Source organism: Cucurbita pepo, chromosome 2, assembly GCF_057944985.1.
Source record: "Cucurbita pepo subsp. pepo isolate OVF chromosome 2, ASM5794498v1, whole genome shotgun sequence".
Classification (NCBI taxonomy): Eukaryota; Viridiplantae; Streptophyta; class Magnoliopsida; order Cucurbitales; family Cucurbitaceae; genus Cucurbita; species Cucurbita pepo.
Genome location: NC_141799.1, coordinates 4,084,042 through 4,100,056, shown reverse-complemented (window position 1 = coordinate 4,100,056; position 16,015 = coordinate 4,084,042). Strand labels below are relative to the sequence as shown.

The window sequence follows — 16,015 nt, the reverse complement described above, 5'->3', positions numbered from 1 at the left end:
CGGAGGTGTTGGATGAAAGTCACACATTAAAAATATCATACCATTATAGAGAGTCGGGGTTCCTAACATGAACGGTTAAACGATTGAATTTTGGTGAAGTGGGCGATAGTGGTTTTGGCACTGCCAAAGAAACTTATTAATTGGCTTTCGTTATTTTATTTTATTTTTTTTTAATTTCTTTTGTGTGTTTTTAGTGTTGAAATGAAATATCTTTAGTGCATTTATTTATCGTACAATATTTATTTATTTATTTAATGTTATAATTATCTCCTACCATGTTATTTATAAATTAATATTTTACTTTTATTAAAAAATAAAATAAAATAAATAAATAATAAAGAGTCAATATTTGAATTAATTACATTTTACTTTGGTCAAACACCTATTTCAAACCTTGAGTTTCAGTTTGACCTTAAAAATAAAAACGACGTTGTTTTTCCCCTAATTTTGCGAAGGTGAAGAAAATCTGAAATTTTGACTTTTTCTAGAACCCTGGGTTAGGGCAACGAGACGACGGTGACGGCCTGAAGGAAGAAGCGAATGACGGGAGAAGAGGTTGCTGGTCCGGCGGGCCCTAAGGTTCTACGTCTGCTCTATTTCGCCGGTGCTGGATGTAAATTTCTTCGATTCACCTCTTTTTCTTCTCTGTTTTAAAATTTTGATTGTTTCGATTTATTAATTGTTCTATTTGATTATGTTTTGTAGTTGTTTTCACAATTGCGATGAACAAGTGGCGGGAGATCGAGCGCAAATCTCTGTTGCAACAACAGCAGAAGCAGAGATTGGATCATCAATTCGCGGAATCTCCTAATGATGCGGTACAGAAAGTCGTTAAGTGAACTTAGGTTCGTTTGTTATTTTCAGAAATTTCACTTGTATTACCAACAGGATATTGGATTTTTTTTTTTCTTTGTATTTAGGACAATAATGTTGGATGAATGATAGATTTTTCTGTGATTATAATTATGCTGTGAGGTTTCTTCCTTCTCTACGAATCGGAGTTCTGCTCCCTTTCTATAGCAATAATGGAAGGGACAAACACTTCTGGAATGCAGCTTTATCAATTATCACCTTTAAGAAGAGAAAGTGTAATGACTACAATAATTGAGTGCAATTGTTTCCTGAAAATGAAAGGAGGGGCGGGGGGGCGGTGGAAATTTTTTCGAATTAAAGTTTCAGATTGGAAATGTCATTGATGACTTTGCGGAGAAAAAGAAAGAAAAAAAAGGACAATGGAACTTCTTGGAGATTAGAATTGTGACGTCTGCCGGAACCAAAATAAGTTGGATAGAAGTTGTTCCGTCGGATTATGTAATACCATATTCACTGCTGGTTTATGTATTGTGATTGATGCGGGATTCATCTGTTGTCTTTAAAATATACCATACATTTTGGCACCTTAGTTTGTGGGATTCTGGCCCTTATACAGAGTGGTTTGAGCTTGTATTAGTAGTTATCTTATGAAGAAATGATGTTGTAACTACATGACCAAGGGCAGCCTGATTGTGAGATCCCACATCGGTTGGGGAGGAGAATGAAGCATCTTTAAAAGGGTGTGGAAACCTCTCCCTAGCAAACGCTTTTTAAAAACCTTGAGGGGAATATCTGCTAGTAGTGGTCTTGGGCCGTTACATTGATAATCTTGTTCTTTTTTCAGACTCAGCTAGTACTAGTAGTTGGTTTATCTGTCTTGTTCTTAATTTCTTTCTTCATCATATTCAGGATGAGCCAACGGGGATGCTATTTGAAAATTTGAAATAAAGAAGTGGAAGTAATTACTTAAGAATACAACAGAAGTTATTGACTTTATGGCATGAGGGATTTTTCTTTTGTGTATGAGATATGTCAACTTTTGGAGTTCTAGTTCATTCATTTGATGTTTACCCCTTGGATTCAGTTACTGTATAGTTGACTTTTGTGGGTGGCTATTCTGCCTCGTGGACTTAATTTCTTTCAATTTTAGGATAACGTTTTCCACAAGCTAAGATTTCTAATGAACTTTAAAAGTAAGGCCTTGAGCATCTTCGTAGACTTTGTGAATTTGAGATAGCAACTAAAGTTTGTACAGTGAAAGACTAGCTTATCCAAATCACTGTTCGAGAATATTTTATACTTCACCAAAACATCCATCTGGGCGTACATCTGTGTTAGTATGTCCTTTTCAACTTGAAAAATGTAATAATTATTCTTGTAATCAAGGCTTTATTGCTTGTGTGCATGATATGGTTATCTTTTTTTGACTGTCATTTTATGGTCGTTTGCTCAGTTCCCAAAACTTTATCTGCAAGAATCCATTGGAGTTGTATAATTATTTTAGTTCTTCATTGTCTGTGGATGAATTATTATTGTGCTACTCCTTGTAATTTTTTTTTTTTTTAACATAATGTCGTTTCTGTAAAACAAAAGGAAAGGAAGGTAGTTAATGTGATGTTTTGCTGTTTTATGTTTTAAATATGTAGTTTTAATGCTTAATTCAAGTCCCTTATGCATGGTGTCACAATCGCACTTTTCATGGCAGGGGACGTTGCGATTGCGAGCATGACCGTGACACATGGCAGGGCTGATGATCAAGGATCTTAAGATGCTTCTGGTTCCAGCTCAACAGTTAAGTCTGCTATTTTCAACAAGATTTCTTGTTCTTGATAAAAGTATGCTAGGATTATCTATGCTTTTTAACTGTGACGCTGGGTAGATTTGAGCAATTACCAAACAAATGATGCGTCTTTTAGTCGTACTGTGTCTTCCTTCATCCTGGATCAAGCCATCTCTCTGTTTCTAATCTCCACTATATGTACAAGTCCATTATGGTCTGAAGGAAACAGCATTTTTAAAACTAGTACTGTCATAGGGTAACTAAAGTAAATTTCTCCTTTTCTACCTGTTGGTCAATTCTGAAGTTCAATTCTGATTATTTATGTTAGCATAGGAGCTGATTGCATTTCTTAATCATTCAATCTATAGAGATGGGAAAATATAATTGTGGGCTGGTTTAGAATTCCAATTCAAATACTTGTTTAGATGGTTAAATGTGAATGTTTCTAGTGTTGTTTCTGATGAGTTCCTTGACTTAGAAGATAAACTTCACATGTGCTTAAAAAGCAGTAAAAGAACATGTAGTTCTGAATGGCAACTTAGTATTTGTTTATTACAATTCTAGAAAGTTTCTTCAAAAGATGTCCTCTATTGAACTTGCATAGAGTGATTAATGTAAGTTCACTTTCAATTGGAATATACTTTTTTTTCTTTGGTAGTGATGAACTTGGAATATTTGTCATCTTAGGCAAATTTGAATATTGCTATTGAAGTAATGAAAGAGAAACTTAGAGTTGGGCCTCTAATCAAAAGAATGAAAGAGAAACTTAGGTTGAAGCTAAAGTTTTCTGGTCGGCCTCAGATGAGGCTTGCTTGCACCTAGCATCCTCGATTCATGTGATGCTAGTTCAGCCCAATTCTCATCCTCTTTTGTCTTAACACTAAACAAGTGAAGAAAAACAAATTGAAACCCGCCAAACACTTGTTGGTTGAGATTGACCACAAAGAACCTGAGGTTGTCCAACACCTATTGGCAAAGATCGACCGCAGACCATACTATTTTATCTACAACATAGCTCGATCAAGAAAAACAATCCATTTGAGATCCCAAAATGTATGACGTTGTACTGTAGGAAAGGAGACTCTTTCGATCAATAGATAACAAAGAACCAACGTTAGGGTCGGCCAATGAAAAAAATTTGAAAGATACATCTTGACAACCCTTCCTTATGAGAAAATCTTGATGGATATAAGTTCTACCAACTTGGTCAAATATCCAAAAAGATAAAGATGTCTCAAGAAAATAAAGAGGCAACAACAAGTATTGTCTCTTTCATAGATATCATGGCCAAACAACAAGATATTCTTACCAACTGAAAGAAAAAAATTGAAGTATTGATTCGAAAGGGATACCTAAACGATTAAAGATGATAATTATAGGGAGCCGAGGCCAATCGAATCGTGAATATCCGTAGGAGATCAAGTCCATATTTGGAGGTTCAGAAGAGGGAGAATCAAGCAAAAAGTGAATAAGTATAGCAAGATAAGCTCGATTTGATCCCGAATCTAAAGATTATGTATTTTGTTCACATAGAGAATGTGAAATGAATTTTAGAATTCACTATAGCTAAGACTCGAAATATATACCACGCTCACAATGATACTTTCGTTGTTACTCTAGCCATAGTCAACGTGAAAGTTCATAGAATTCCATAGTGAAAGAAATTCAATAAATGGATCTGTTAAGGGTGTGCCAAACACCAATGGTATAGTTTGAAGGAGAAAGAGTAATTCCAGAAAGCAACATAAAACATCTAGTCACTTTTTTGGAGAAAAACCAAAGCAATGACAAAAATGATCATTTTCCAAGTAGTAGATTGCACGTCAGGCTACAATGCAATCTTAGAGACACAGATCTCTCATGAACTCAACTTCACAGAACTTAAAGAATCGATGAAACCTAATTAAAAGGGATATAAACACTCATGAACTCGAATAAGGTTAGTTCGACAAAGTCTAAAGTTCTTCCTAATTTCAAAACTCTTACTACACTAATATTCTCTTATGCTAACTTAACATCGAAGCCTGTGTAGCAAGCATCATATCATTGTACAAGGTTCGCTTGTTTTACAAGTTATATTCTTCCACTTCTAATAAATTTTACCCTTCTTATCACATGAAGGTCAGCTGGATCACAGTGTTGAAAGTGACCATATAATTCGAACTTACTTTCCAACATTTCAGGAGACCAACAGTTGAAAGGATTTTGATTCTGTCGGCATTAAAAATGATGGTGGGATAGTTTGACCATTTTTATGGTAAAACAAAACAAAACCATATTTTTAGTTCGACGGTTCTAAAGCGATATTTGACGTTATAGGAATATAGTCTTGTCTCTATCAACTCGCTCTAAGTTGTATTAGTGTTAATCTTCACCATGTCAATTGGAGAGCGTTCGTGTTTTCTCATGCACCTCATCTTTCTTCTAAAGACATCGTCATTTAGTTTAATCTGTGAGATCACACATTGGTTAGGGAGGAGACACATTTTAAAAACCTAGAGGGAAAGCTCGAGAGGGAAAGCCCAAAGAGGACAATATCTGCTAGCGGTGGGCTTAGGCGGTTATAAATAGTATCAGAGTCAAACACCAGTTGATTTTCCAGTGAGGAGGTTGAGCCTCGTAGGGAGTGAACACGAGGCGGTGTGCCAGCAAGAATGCTGGGTCCCAAAGGGGGTGGACTATGAAATCTCACGTTGGGTAGAGAGGAGAACAAAACATTGTTTTTTAGGGTGTAGAAACCTCTCTATTAAAAATCTTGAGGGAAAGCCTGAAAGGAAACGGGGCTTGGACCATTACATAATCCATCTAAAACAAATTACCTAATCCATCTAAAACAAATAATCATATGGAAAGGTAATGGACAAAATCATAACTATTTGATTTTTTTTTTTTTTTTCCTTTTTGAAAGTTGTTCGTATTTTCTAACATTAAAATATAAAATCAAATTTTAATAATATGAGATCCCACTTCATTTGGAGAGAGAACAAACATTTTTTGAATGTAGAAACATCTTTTTAGTAGACACGTTTCAAAACTGTGAGGTCGACTACATAATAGGTCAAAGTGGACAATAGACTTGAATTATTACAAATATATATATATTTTTTTAATCAAAACTTCCAACAAAACTATATATATATATATGAAAGGAATATTTATAAGCATAATTTTCAAAAATTAAAAATTAAATGATTATCAAACAAAATTTTAAGTTCTCGAACGATGATGAATAGACGACAAAAGTTCAAAAGTATACACTTTTTTTTTTTCAATATCTACCACTTACAACTATTGATTTGAACTCTTACACTTTTGTTGAAGAATCTCAAAAGAAACTCTTACACTTTTGTTGAAGAATCTCAAAAGAAAAAATATACATAAATTTTTGAGATTTTCGATCTTAAACGTTTTTGAAAAAGGTCAACTCGAGCTGGAGTCGATCCAACACACATCAATCTTCTTTGATTGTGACTGTAATTTCTCTTTAATTTTCTTAAGTCTCAAAGTAACGCGAATAAAATCAATTAGAATAAAATCAATTCGATTCTTTGATATTGTTTGCTAAAAGTTCTCCAAAATTGTAATTTAAAATTCATTGGTAATAAAAATACACATTCATGCTCTAATATGAACAAACAAAAAATACAAAACTAATCATCTAAAATGTCAATAGTTTGATTTCGATCCTTAAAATAAAAAGAACAATAAAAAAAAAAGAGAATACTTATTCATGTGTTAATTAATTAAAATCAAAATTTTATTTATTTAACGTCAACAAATGATAATTAACTAGTCAAGATAAAAAAAAAAAAAAAACGTTTTTAGTTTGTGTCAAGATATAACCCATTTTGTACTTTTTAGAAGATAATTATATATTATTGCCTTTTATTTTACATATTCAAATTCAAATTAATTTATTTTATATGGTAGTGAAAATAATTAATTTTTAATATTTAAAAAAATGTAATTGCTTTGTTTTATAAGAGAATAAAAAAATACTTAAATTTTATTGTTTGAAATAATTGTAGTTTTATTTTTTTATTTTAAAGAAATTACAATTTTTTTTTATTTTAATTATTTAAATTTCCAACCCTTTAAGAAAAGTAAAAAAGAAGAAAGAAAATTGTTGGTATTTTTTTTTAAATGTAAAATAAATAAAATAAACACCAAGATGGGGCTCTTTAGATATAATCTTTATTCGATGCTAACGTGCCTGTTTTATGTTATAAGTACAATGATTTATTAAACATCATAGTGTTGGGTTTTATGTCCTAAAACTCATAGTTTGTAAACAAAGATATATTCTATTTTCAATAAAGTTATTATTGATGTTTATTCAATAAAAAATTGTTATTGAATAGAGTGAACTTTACGATCATTAATCTAAATCCAATAAACTAAGAACACTTTGGCTATAGTATGATTACTTGAACTATATCTAGAGACATAAGAGTGGATCAAGTTCAAGTATATAGTCAAAATGATCTATAGTATAAGGATAAGACTGAGTACCTTATTCTGGGGACACTATGGATGCGGCCCACTTTTGTATATGATATAAACAATGTGATCACTAAATTGTACATGTGGAGACATGTGAGTGGGGGCGTCCTATGCAATGAGTATTGCATAAGATCGGACCATGAAGAAAACCACTCTCACTTTATAAAGTCGTTTACTGTTGAGACTGATTTTCTTTTCATTCGATAACCTAGGTAACTCGGTTTTAATTCTGAGCTAACCATGAACTCCTGTTTATTCGGAATTATCCTTAGATTTGCATGGGTGAGAGTGGCTCTAGTTCGCCGACTCAACAGGCCTCCCATTTCAGGGGTAAGACTGGGTGAATGGCTGGGGACGTGGGGTGCAAGACGGAATTCACTCCTACCCACTTTTAGGGATAGAAGAAAGGTAGTTCCCTTAAGCACTGACTCCAGGTCTTGAACAAGGGGTCCCACCCTCTCATTGGCCTGAGAGGGATTCGGTTTACTGGTTGGACCACAAACCAATTGTTCATTAGAGGATCAGTGAGACATAAGGAACAAGAAGTAACTTCAGGGGTAAAACGGTAAATTGACCCAGCTCTAGTTACGAACAACCTGTGAAGGATCGACTTACTAATCATGGTTATATCAGATGGACAGAAATATATCTATAGTGAGGGGAGTGCAACTACTAGGCTATAGTGGAGTGTCCTAGTAGTTAACGAATGTTGGTTAACCAGGTTAATGAGTTTAATCGGTTAATCTTGGATCGTTGGAGCCCATGATCTATAGGTCCATTAGGTCCCTCTGCTAGCTCATATCGGACTAAACCATAGAACAGTGTGACGAGTGAGTTCGAAGTGTTCGAATTCAAATTAGGGAATATGCGTTACATATATACGATATATTTAACCGCAATTTTGTTTTATTTACGAATTAAACGAAAAGAGAGAATCTGAGATATTTAAATAAGATTTAAATATCTTAATCAATTATGTGTCGGAATTGATTGGGATTGGCATTTGAATTAATATTAAATATTAATTAGATAGTTTAATTAATCATTTAATGTTACTTTAATTTGAAATTCATTATTCAAATTAATTGTTGAATTAAAATGAAGAAAGTCAAAATGTTGACTTTCATCTAATGGAAAAATCCATGTTAGTGGAATTTTGAGGTGTCAAAATTTGGTTTAACCAAACTTGCATGTTTGCCAAATAAACCCCACAAGTTTGAGTGAAATTTTGAGTGTCAAAATTTGGTTAACTCAAACATGCATGCTTGCCACATAATCCCAAACATTTGAGTGGAATTTTAAGTGTCAAAATTTGGTGATCTCAAGTTTGCATGAACATGCAAACTTGACTCTTTAAATAGAGTGATCATGATACTTGGAAGGAATTCTTCTTCATCTTGATGAAAAACCTTGAGACAAACACTCTCTTTCACATATACAAAATCCCTCCCAAGTTTAGTCACTCACCGGATTCCACAATCCCGTTCTAAGGCCGGAGGATAGTGGAGAAGACACTAGTGGTGGTTCGAAATCGGTTCGTGAAGCAAAAGGAGTTTGAACTACAAAAGGTTAGTGTTTAAACTCATTAAGTTTTAATACTTATGAACATGCTAGTTATTTACAATAATTGATGTTCTAAAAGTGCCTAAGATCCAAATTGCTTCCACATGTGTTATATTAACACCAACTCATAGTTATCCAACAAATATTTTTAAAAATTATGAAGAGATAATATACTCAGTGAATTTTTAGGGTAGGTCGTCTCACATGTAAAACTATTTTGTTGTCTGTCATCTCTTGCCGTCGAGTTAGGCACGATTTGTCTTCGACCAACTCATACATTTTTTTCTCTTATAGTCGAGTTGGACACTATTTAGCTGCATATCACCTCTTGTAATTGAGTTGAGTAGAGTTGAATTTTGACCCATTAAAAAAAATTACTGTATTTGAAAAATATCAATTTTTAAAATAGCTATATCAAATTAAATATTCGTCAAAAAGCCCCAAACAAATAAAAAAAAATTGAAAAGAAATATATGCGCATCCAGGGAATCGAACCCCGGTCAGTACCGTGGAAGGGTACTATGATACCACTACACTAGATGCGCTTTTGACTCGTAAGTCAATAAGTTAATTTATTAACTTATAATTATAAATTTCCATTAACGTTAAACCTATTTACTTTAATCATTATAAATAGGTCTTCAATTTTGTATCTTGTTCGATGTTTATTTAAATTTTTAACCCCAAACATAAAATTAAAAATTAAAAAATAAAAATATCTATTAACATATAGATATAACTATAAACTATAAATTGAAAGATCCATACAAATATCTAAGATTCATTCATAGCTCTAATTTCCATAAAACATAGAAAAATATTATTTTTTATCACAATATAAACGTAAATAGTAAAAATAAGAACTATAGCTTAATTTGGAAGTAAAAATAACTCTAATATTAATTTGAACAATTTTTTATTTACAAAAAAAAAAAAAAAAAAAAAAAAAAATTGTTGATATCTATATTTTATTGATATTGATATTTAAGAAATTATAATCTTACTATTAATATCAATAACTATATCTTTATTCTCCGTTATAGAATTCAATTTTATAGTTATTAGAGATTCCGTTATATTATGGATCTTATATTCGAATATATTAAATAGTTTTTAAAATTTAAAAATCAAATAAACACGAACTCAGGCATAAATAAATAATAGTATATTTAGTCTAAATATTCTATATTATGATAAGAACAATTGTTATGCGTATTGAATTTTTTATTTATGTTTAAATTAAAAAATAAGAAAAAAATTAAATTCAAATGAGTTTGAGTAAATTATCTAAATTTAGTCATCCTAATTATTTTGAAAGATTAGATGTTTAGCTTATCCATTAAAGAAAACTAACAAAATATCATCTCATGAATTAAAAATAAATAAATAAATAAATAAAATAAAATTTGATGACTTTTTAGTATACGTACAAATTTATAGAATTTAAAAGTGATATTCCAAAATACTTTTTAGATTTGAACTTTCACTAATAAATAAAAAAAAATTATCACATATCAATTAAACTGTTCTACATTTTTATTAGATTTATTAAATATAAGATGAGTCGAATTTCTAATATATATATATATATATTATATTATATAAATATTAAAAAAAACAAATAATAAAAACCTCACGAATATTTTGCCTTGGCTTCTTGAACTTCTCCCACGATCACCGTAATATCATCAATCTTCCCTCCGTCACACAAAAACCCGGCCTCTCTAGCACCAACTGAAAACGGCGTCGTTCGACGTTTGTCGAGCGAGTTGCTCAACGCCAACTCGGCCAATCGCCACGCCAATTTCCCCGAGTCAACTCGTTCCTCTTCCTTCAGAATCTTCTCGATCTCGCAAGCGAAAACGTTGTCCAATAGCCCGTCCGTACCAGCGACGATGATATCTCCGGCATAAACCTCCACTCTACACTCCCAAGGCTGTACCGGCAGGCTGAGAGAAAATCCGCCGGTTAATTGATACGGACAGTTGAATCGATGCTGTTGCGTCGCCGATACGAAAACGAGCTTCTTCTCTCTGAAGATCATGAATCCGCTGTCGCCGATGTTCGCCGCGTGTAGCGTATTGTTCCTGAGAGCGATTACGCAGGCCGTGGAGGATCCGATTATGTACTTCGTCTTCAAGTAGCCTTCCGTCAGAATCCGCCTCGGATCTGTCTCCTCTGCCGCGACGGCAGCGCAGTTCGCCATTAACGCTCTGGAGTACTCTCCAGCGTCGATGCCTTCCTCCGCCCAAGCGCCGACGCCGTCTGCGACTCCGAAGATGTTCCTGGAGTGAGAGATGAAGTGAGCGTCTTCTCCTAGAGGTCCGAAGGAGTTTCGCTTAGGAATATAGGAGGATCCGAAGTCGATTCTCAACTCCGGCTCGGCGGTGAAAGGAGTAGAAGAACGCTTGGTTGAGATCATAGTGGCTTGGGATATGGAACTGAAATTTCTGCGAATAATATGAGAGAAAACGAAATCGGAAATTTGCGAAGGGAAATTGAGAAATAAATTTGTGGTTGAGAACGGAGTCGTGGAGGGCTTTTATAGATGTTGATTTCGTGGTTTCCTTCCACAAGATGGAAGATTGGGGGATTTTATTTTTTTAGATTTATTGATATTTCAAATTATGATTAATTAAGATTTAAGGATTTTAAAAAAAAATTAATTAATTTTCCGTTAAATTATGATTTATTATTTTATTTTTTTTCTTTCCTTTGATCCATGCAATTTTGAACTACTTGTAATCTTTTTTTTCCACTTTTAAATTTAATAGTTATAGACTGAATTATCACTATTTAATTAATATTTTATTTAGACTAAATTAATAAAAATAAAAATAAAAAAACCCGATTTAGTACTTTATCTAAATAATAAACCTAAACTTTAAAAAATAATAATAATAATAATACATAATACTTTTAAATTGAAACGTATTAATGTTACTTTTAAAAGTTTATGGGTATTTTTAAAATTATAATAATATTGGTGTCGTTCTTATACTAATGATAAAAGTATTAGTTAACTTTTAAAAAATGTTCAGATATTAATAAAATTTATGTACGGTTAGAAATATTTTTTAAAAGTTAATTATACTTTTTTAAATAAAATATTAATAATTTCTATCAAAAATATATTTTAAATTTTTTTAAAAAGTTCTAAAAAAAAATTTTAGTTAAAAAACACGATTACAAATTTTTAAAACTAAAACATATTTTAAGACAAATGATTTATTTGGTGCATAATTGATTATAATAACAACCAAATTATAAGAGAATCCTAATTTTTTTATTCCTTGTCCATCTCATATCAATATTCCTAACATTTTTAATATTTTTTAAAATTATATAAAATTATAGAAAATAAATTATTAATAAAAGTTGAAAATAAAAGGGAAATAACATAACAATAATCGCATGCCAATCATAGTGATCATCACATTATTTCTTTAATTTGAAATGGGGTGAAATTAATTTTTTTTTTAATTCAAAAAGTAAATATATACTCGATCACTTTAAGGAACACTCGAATTCAGTGTACTTACGAACATTAAGGAACGAGAATAAAATATATGATACATTTCTAAAATTGGGAATCACTTCGACAATTCTATTCCTTATAAAAGTGATCAATCTCATTTTTTTTCGTTTTTGAAAACTAGCAATTCACACATGCAAAAAATATTGTTATTTCCATTTTTTAATTTCTATCAATGTTCATTATTGGACAATTACCAATTTAATTTTAAAAAAATAATTGGTATTAAAATAGAATTTTTAAATAAATTTACAGAATTATTTGTCAAAATGAAATTGGAGCTTTAAATCATGTTATTAAATTCATCGATGTAAGGAGTAAATTGACATTTTCATTATATCGTATAAAATTTTATTCTTGATAAATATATATTATAAAAAATTAAAATAGATTACTTAATATTTACAAAAATCATAGGATATTATTGGAGAGATTTTTTTTAGAATATATGCCCATAAGAATAAAAGAAATAAAAAAAAAATAAAGGTCACATTGAGAATTTGACACGTAGCCCAATTTTTTCTCTAAAATATTAAAATAAAATTAGAAAATCATTGTGAAATTAAGAAAACCCTATATATTTAGCTTTATTTATTTATTTATTGAAAAATATATAATTTAAACAATTATTTTCTTATATCATTTTTAAATAAAATGTCACTGAAATAGTTTCCCTTTTTCTTTTTTCTTTGAATTTTTTATTATTTTAGAAGTTTCTGACGTCAGCATAATTGTCCCAGGCCACGTCATTGAAGCAAGATGAAACGCTTGCATGTATGACACGTGTCATTCCAGGAATGATTCATTGTACAATTGGCCTACATTTTTACTAAATTGGCCTCAGTTTTGTCTTTTTTGTGCGTGTGATGTTCATAAGATATATTCATAAAGTAATATAATTAAAATGACATAAAATTTGTAATAATAAGTAAATAGAGGGGTTTTATAACTCAAATTTATTTAAAATTGTTTTAGGTGTCTGGATGATTGCCACGTTGACGGTCCTCATTCATCCCCCACCCCCGAACACCAAACTGGAGCTCGGCGGCGGCGATGAGGAACTCCACCGCCTGCTTCGGCGTGAGAAGCTCCACCACCTTCTGTAGTGTCCGCAGCCGTAGAGCGTCCGCTTTCTTTATAATGCTAACCAGACCTTCACCCTTCCCCGACGCCTCCACCCTCCTCTGCATCAGCTCGCTCTCCTCGTCTTGCCACTCCGATAGCTCATCCATTATCGCATTCTCCTCCTCCACCTGCATGAAACCTCAAATATGACCCTTGATCTTGATCGAAATATGTTGAAACAATTTTCAATTCAACCACAAAATTTAAACTTGGTCCACTACTAACCATTCAATTCAGTTAATATTAGTTAATAATTTATTCTACTAAATCTATTAACAATTCTGCTAAATTTACTACTAAGGTTACTTTGTAGCTTATTCTACTAACCATTATGGTAAAATCAAATAATTCTATTAACAATTCTGCTAAATTTACTACTAAGGTTACTTTGTAGCTTATTCTACTAACCATTATGGTAAAATCAAATAATTCTAGTAAAGTTACTGTATACTTAAGTTAATTTATTCTACACTCTGAGTTTCTTTTATGTTATGTGGGGAGGAGAACGAAATACCCTTTATAAGAGTGTGAAGACCTTTCGATCGTAGACACATATTAATGACTTGAGGGAAACCTTGAAAAGGAAAGCTCAAAGAGGACAATATTTACTCGCGATGGGTTAGAGTCATTACAAATGGTATTAGAGTCAGACACCGAACTATGTGTCAGTAAGGAGACTGTTCCCTGAAGGGTAGACACGAGGTGGCGTGCTAGTAAGTACACTGGATCTTGAAGGGGTGGATTTGGTGGCGGTCCCACATCGATTGGAGAAAGAAATGAGGGACGCTGGGCCTTGAAGAGATGAATTGGGCGAATAAATCACCCTTTAGAAAGATGTGTAAACCTTTCTTTACCTGACGTGTTTAGGCCTTGGAGGAATGAGGGACGCTGGGCCTTGAAGAGATGAATTGGGCGAATAAATCACCCTTTAGAAAGATGTGTAAACCTTTCTTTACCTGACGTGTTTAGGCCTTGGAGGAAGTTTGAAAAGTAAAGCCCAAATATGACAATATGGCTATCGGTGGGTTCGGACGGTCGACAAAAAAAAAGAAAAAATAATAATAATAATAATAATAATAATAATAATAATGAAGAGGGTATTTACCGTTTGGCACTGGATCTCGCTGACACGGCGGAACTGGGAGGGGGAGAGGTCGCCAAGGTCGCCGGTGCGGGGAGCGTGAAGAATATCGGCAATCTGGGAGTGAAAGAGAATGGTTGACTGGGAGTAAATCAAATGAAAAGTAGTGGTGGGACGCCAACCAGCTACCCAATGAAGGGAGCGTTCAAAGGAGGTAGCCCAGGGGGCGGAGAAGAGGGAGAGAGGGTCTTGCTCGGCGGCGAGGGACTTGACCCGGAAGTACTCGGAGTAGTGGGAGATGATGGTGTGGACGAGGTGGTGCTCAGTGGGGGTGGAGGAGAGCTGGTGGATGAGGTGGCGGAGGTGGTCGAACCAGGTGGCGTAGAAGCTGGTGAAGTTGAGCCCGCCGCTCATTTGGGTTCCGGCGAGAGGTTACGAGAGAAACAGAGATCTGAAGAAGGAGGAACTGAAACTGCGGCCTTTTAGCTTTTGTTTCTTCTAGTTTTTGTCTTCAACGGGAAGGGTGAGTCGGCTAAATGGAGAACAGCCGTACGAAACGTGTCCAACTTTAATTGGTCACATTATAAAAACACGTAGCATTTACCTTCTTCATTTTATTAATTTTTTTTTACTCATATCTCATAAATTATCTCTAAACATTTTAATAAAAATTGTTTCTAGGAATATTTTTAAATCTTTTACCAAGAGTATTAATTAATTTCTTTTTGTATTTTTTAATGTTGTATTTTCCAAACACTTTTTAAGGTTAAAAGGGTATTTTTTAAAAATATTAATGGATATTTTTAAATTTTTTAAAAGTTTAAGAAAATTATTGAAATCTTATTAAGGTATATAAATATAATTTAAGGGTATCTTTATTAATTTAGTCAATCATGTTGAGGAGCTTGTTATTGTGGCAATAATACGAGCACTTATCTGACAATGGGTTGGTCTTCATACCATTAGTGTCACCGTCACTAGCATGTAAATTTTGTTTTAAAAAAAAATACCATTACAATTAGTTTAATGGAAAATTAATATTTCATTTAAAAATAGTCTTAATTGTTATAAAAAACTAAAAAAAATGTCATTATCATTAATTGGGATCAAAACAGTTAATATTTTGTTTAAAAAATACTTTTAAAATTTCACTAATATTTTATTTTTATTTTTTTAAAAAAAGCTAAAAAAAAAATCCATAGCATTTAAAAAATACTCCCTAATTTTTAAAAAATAACATTAAAAATATTACAATATATTAACTATACAATTAATTTTAAAGATATAAAGTGTTGAGCTTACTTTTAAAATATTATATTAATGATAAAAATATTTTTGAATTATTAAAAAAAAAAAAAGAAAGTGAAAGAACTTAATAAATTTTTTTAAAGGTCATATAAATTTAAAAGTAATATATATATATATATTATGGTGAAATTACAAAATTTATGAATATTTTTATAAATTTAGTTTAAAAAAAATTAATTAATCTTACGTGGCACGTGCGACCAATTAGCGGCTAAATGACATTTAAGTGTCGGACGAAGATTGGACCAAATTCCTGCGTCTTGTCGTTACCCAAAAGAGAATAAAGGAAGACCAGAATCTATTCTCA

The 16,015-nt window shown here is 32.2% G+C and overlaps 3 protein-coding genes and 1 non-coding gene across 5 annotated transcripts; 1 reads left to right on the top strand and 3 right to left on the bottom strand.

Moving 5' to 3' along the window:
* The first annotated feature begins 435 nt into the window (after positions 1 to 435).
* Positions 436 to 2,877, top strand: LOC111786101 (uncharacterized). 2 transcript variants are annotated; one of them, XM_023666449.2, is made up of 3 exons: positions 436 to 613; positions 706 to 818; positions 2,519 to 2,877. In XM_023666449.2, exons 1-3 carry the CDS (start codon positions 541 to 543, stop codon positions 2,540 to 2,542), a joined length of 210 nt encoding a protein of 69 aa, XP_023522217.1. In that variant the 5' UTR covers positions 436 to 540; the 3' UTR covers positions 2,543 to 2,877. The 2 variants fall into 2 exon arrangements, with proteins under 2 accessions (XP_023522217.1, XP_023522224.1); XM_023666456.2 differs by having other exon boundaries at positions 439 to 613; positions 706 to 845.
* Positions 2,878 to 9,133: 6,256 nt separating this feature from the next.
* TRNAG-CCC (transfer RNA glycine (anticodon CCC)) lies at positions 9,134 to 9,204 on the bottom strand. Its single transcript has one exon. It is a non-coding gene; the product is annotated as a tRNA-Gly (tRNA).
* Positions 9,205 to 10,173: 969 nt separating this feature from the next.
* LOC111787662 (putative protein phosphatase 2C 55) lies at positions 10,174 to 11,124 on the bottom strand. The gene has a single exon (XM_023667680.2). The coding sequence runs from the start codon at positions 11,079 to 11,081 to the stop codon at positions 10,293 to 10,295; it is 789 nt and encodes a 262-aa protein (XP_023523448.2). The 5' UTR covers positions 11,082 to 11,124; the 3' UTR covers positions 10,174 to 10,292.
* A 1,909-nt stretch (positions 11,125 to 13,033) lies between these two features.
* LOC111787661 (protein DOG1-like 4) lies at positions 13,034 to 14,891 on the bottom strand. The gene is made up of 2 exons (XM_087121757.1): positions 14,425 to 14,891; positions 13,034 to 13,447 (listed from the first exon to the last, which is right to left on the bottom strand). The coding sequence occupies exons 1-2, from the start codon at positions 14,812 to 14,814 to the stop codon at positions 13,166 to 13,168; spliced, it is 672 nt and encodes a 223-aa protein (XP_086977883.1). The 5' UTR covers positions 14,815 to 14,891; the 3' UTR covers positions 13,034 to 13,165.
* Positions 14,892 to 16,015: the final 1,124 nt, after the last annotated feature.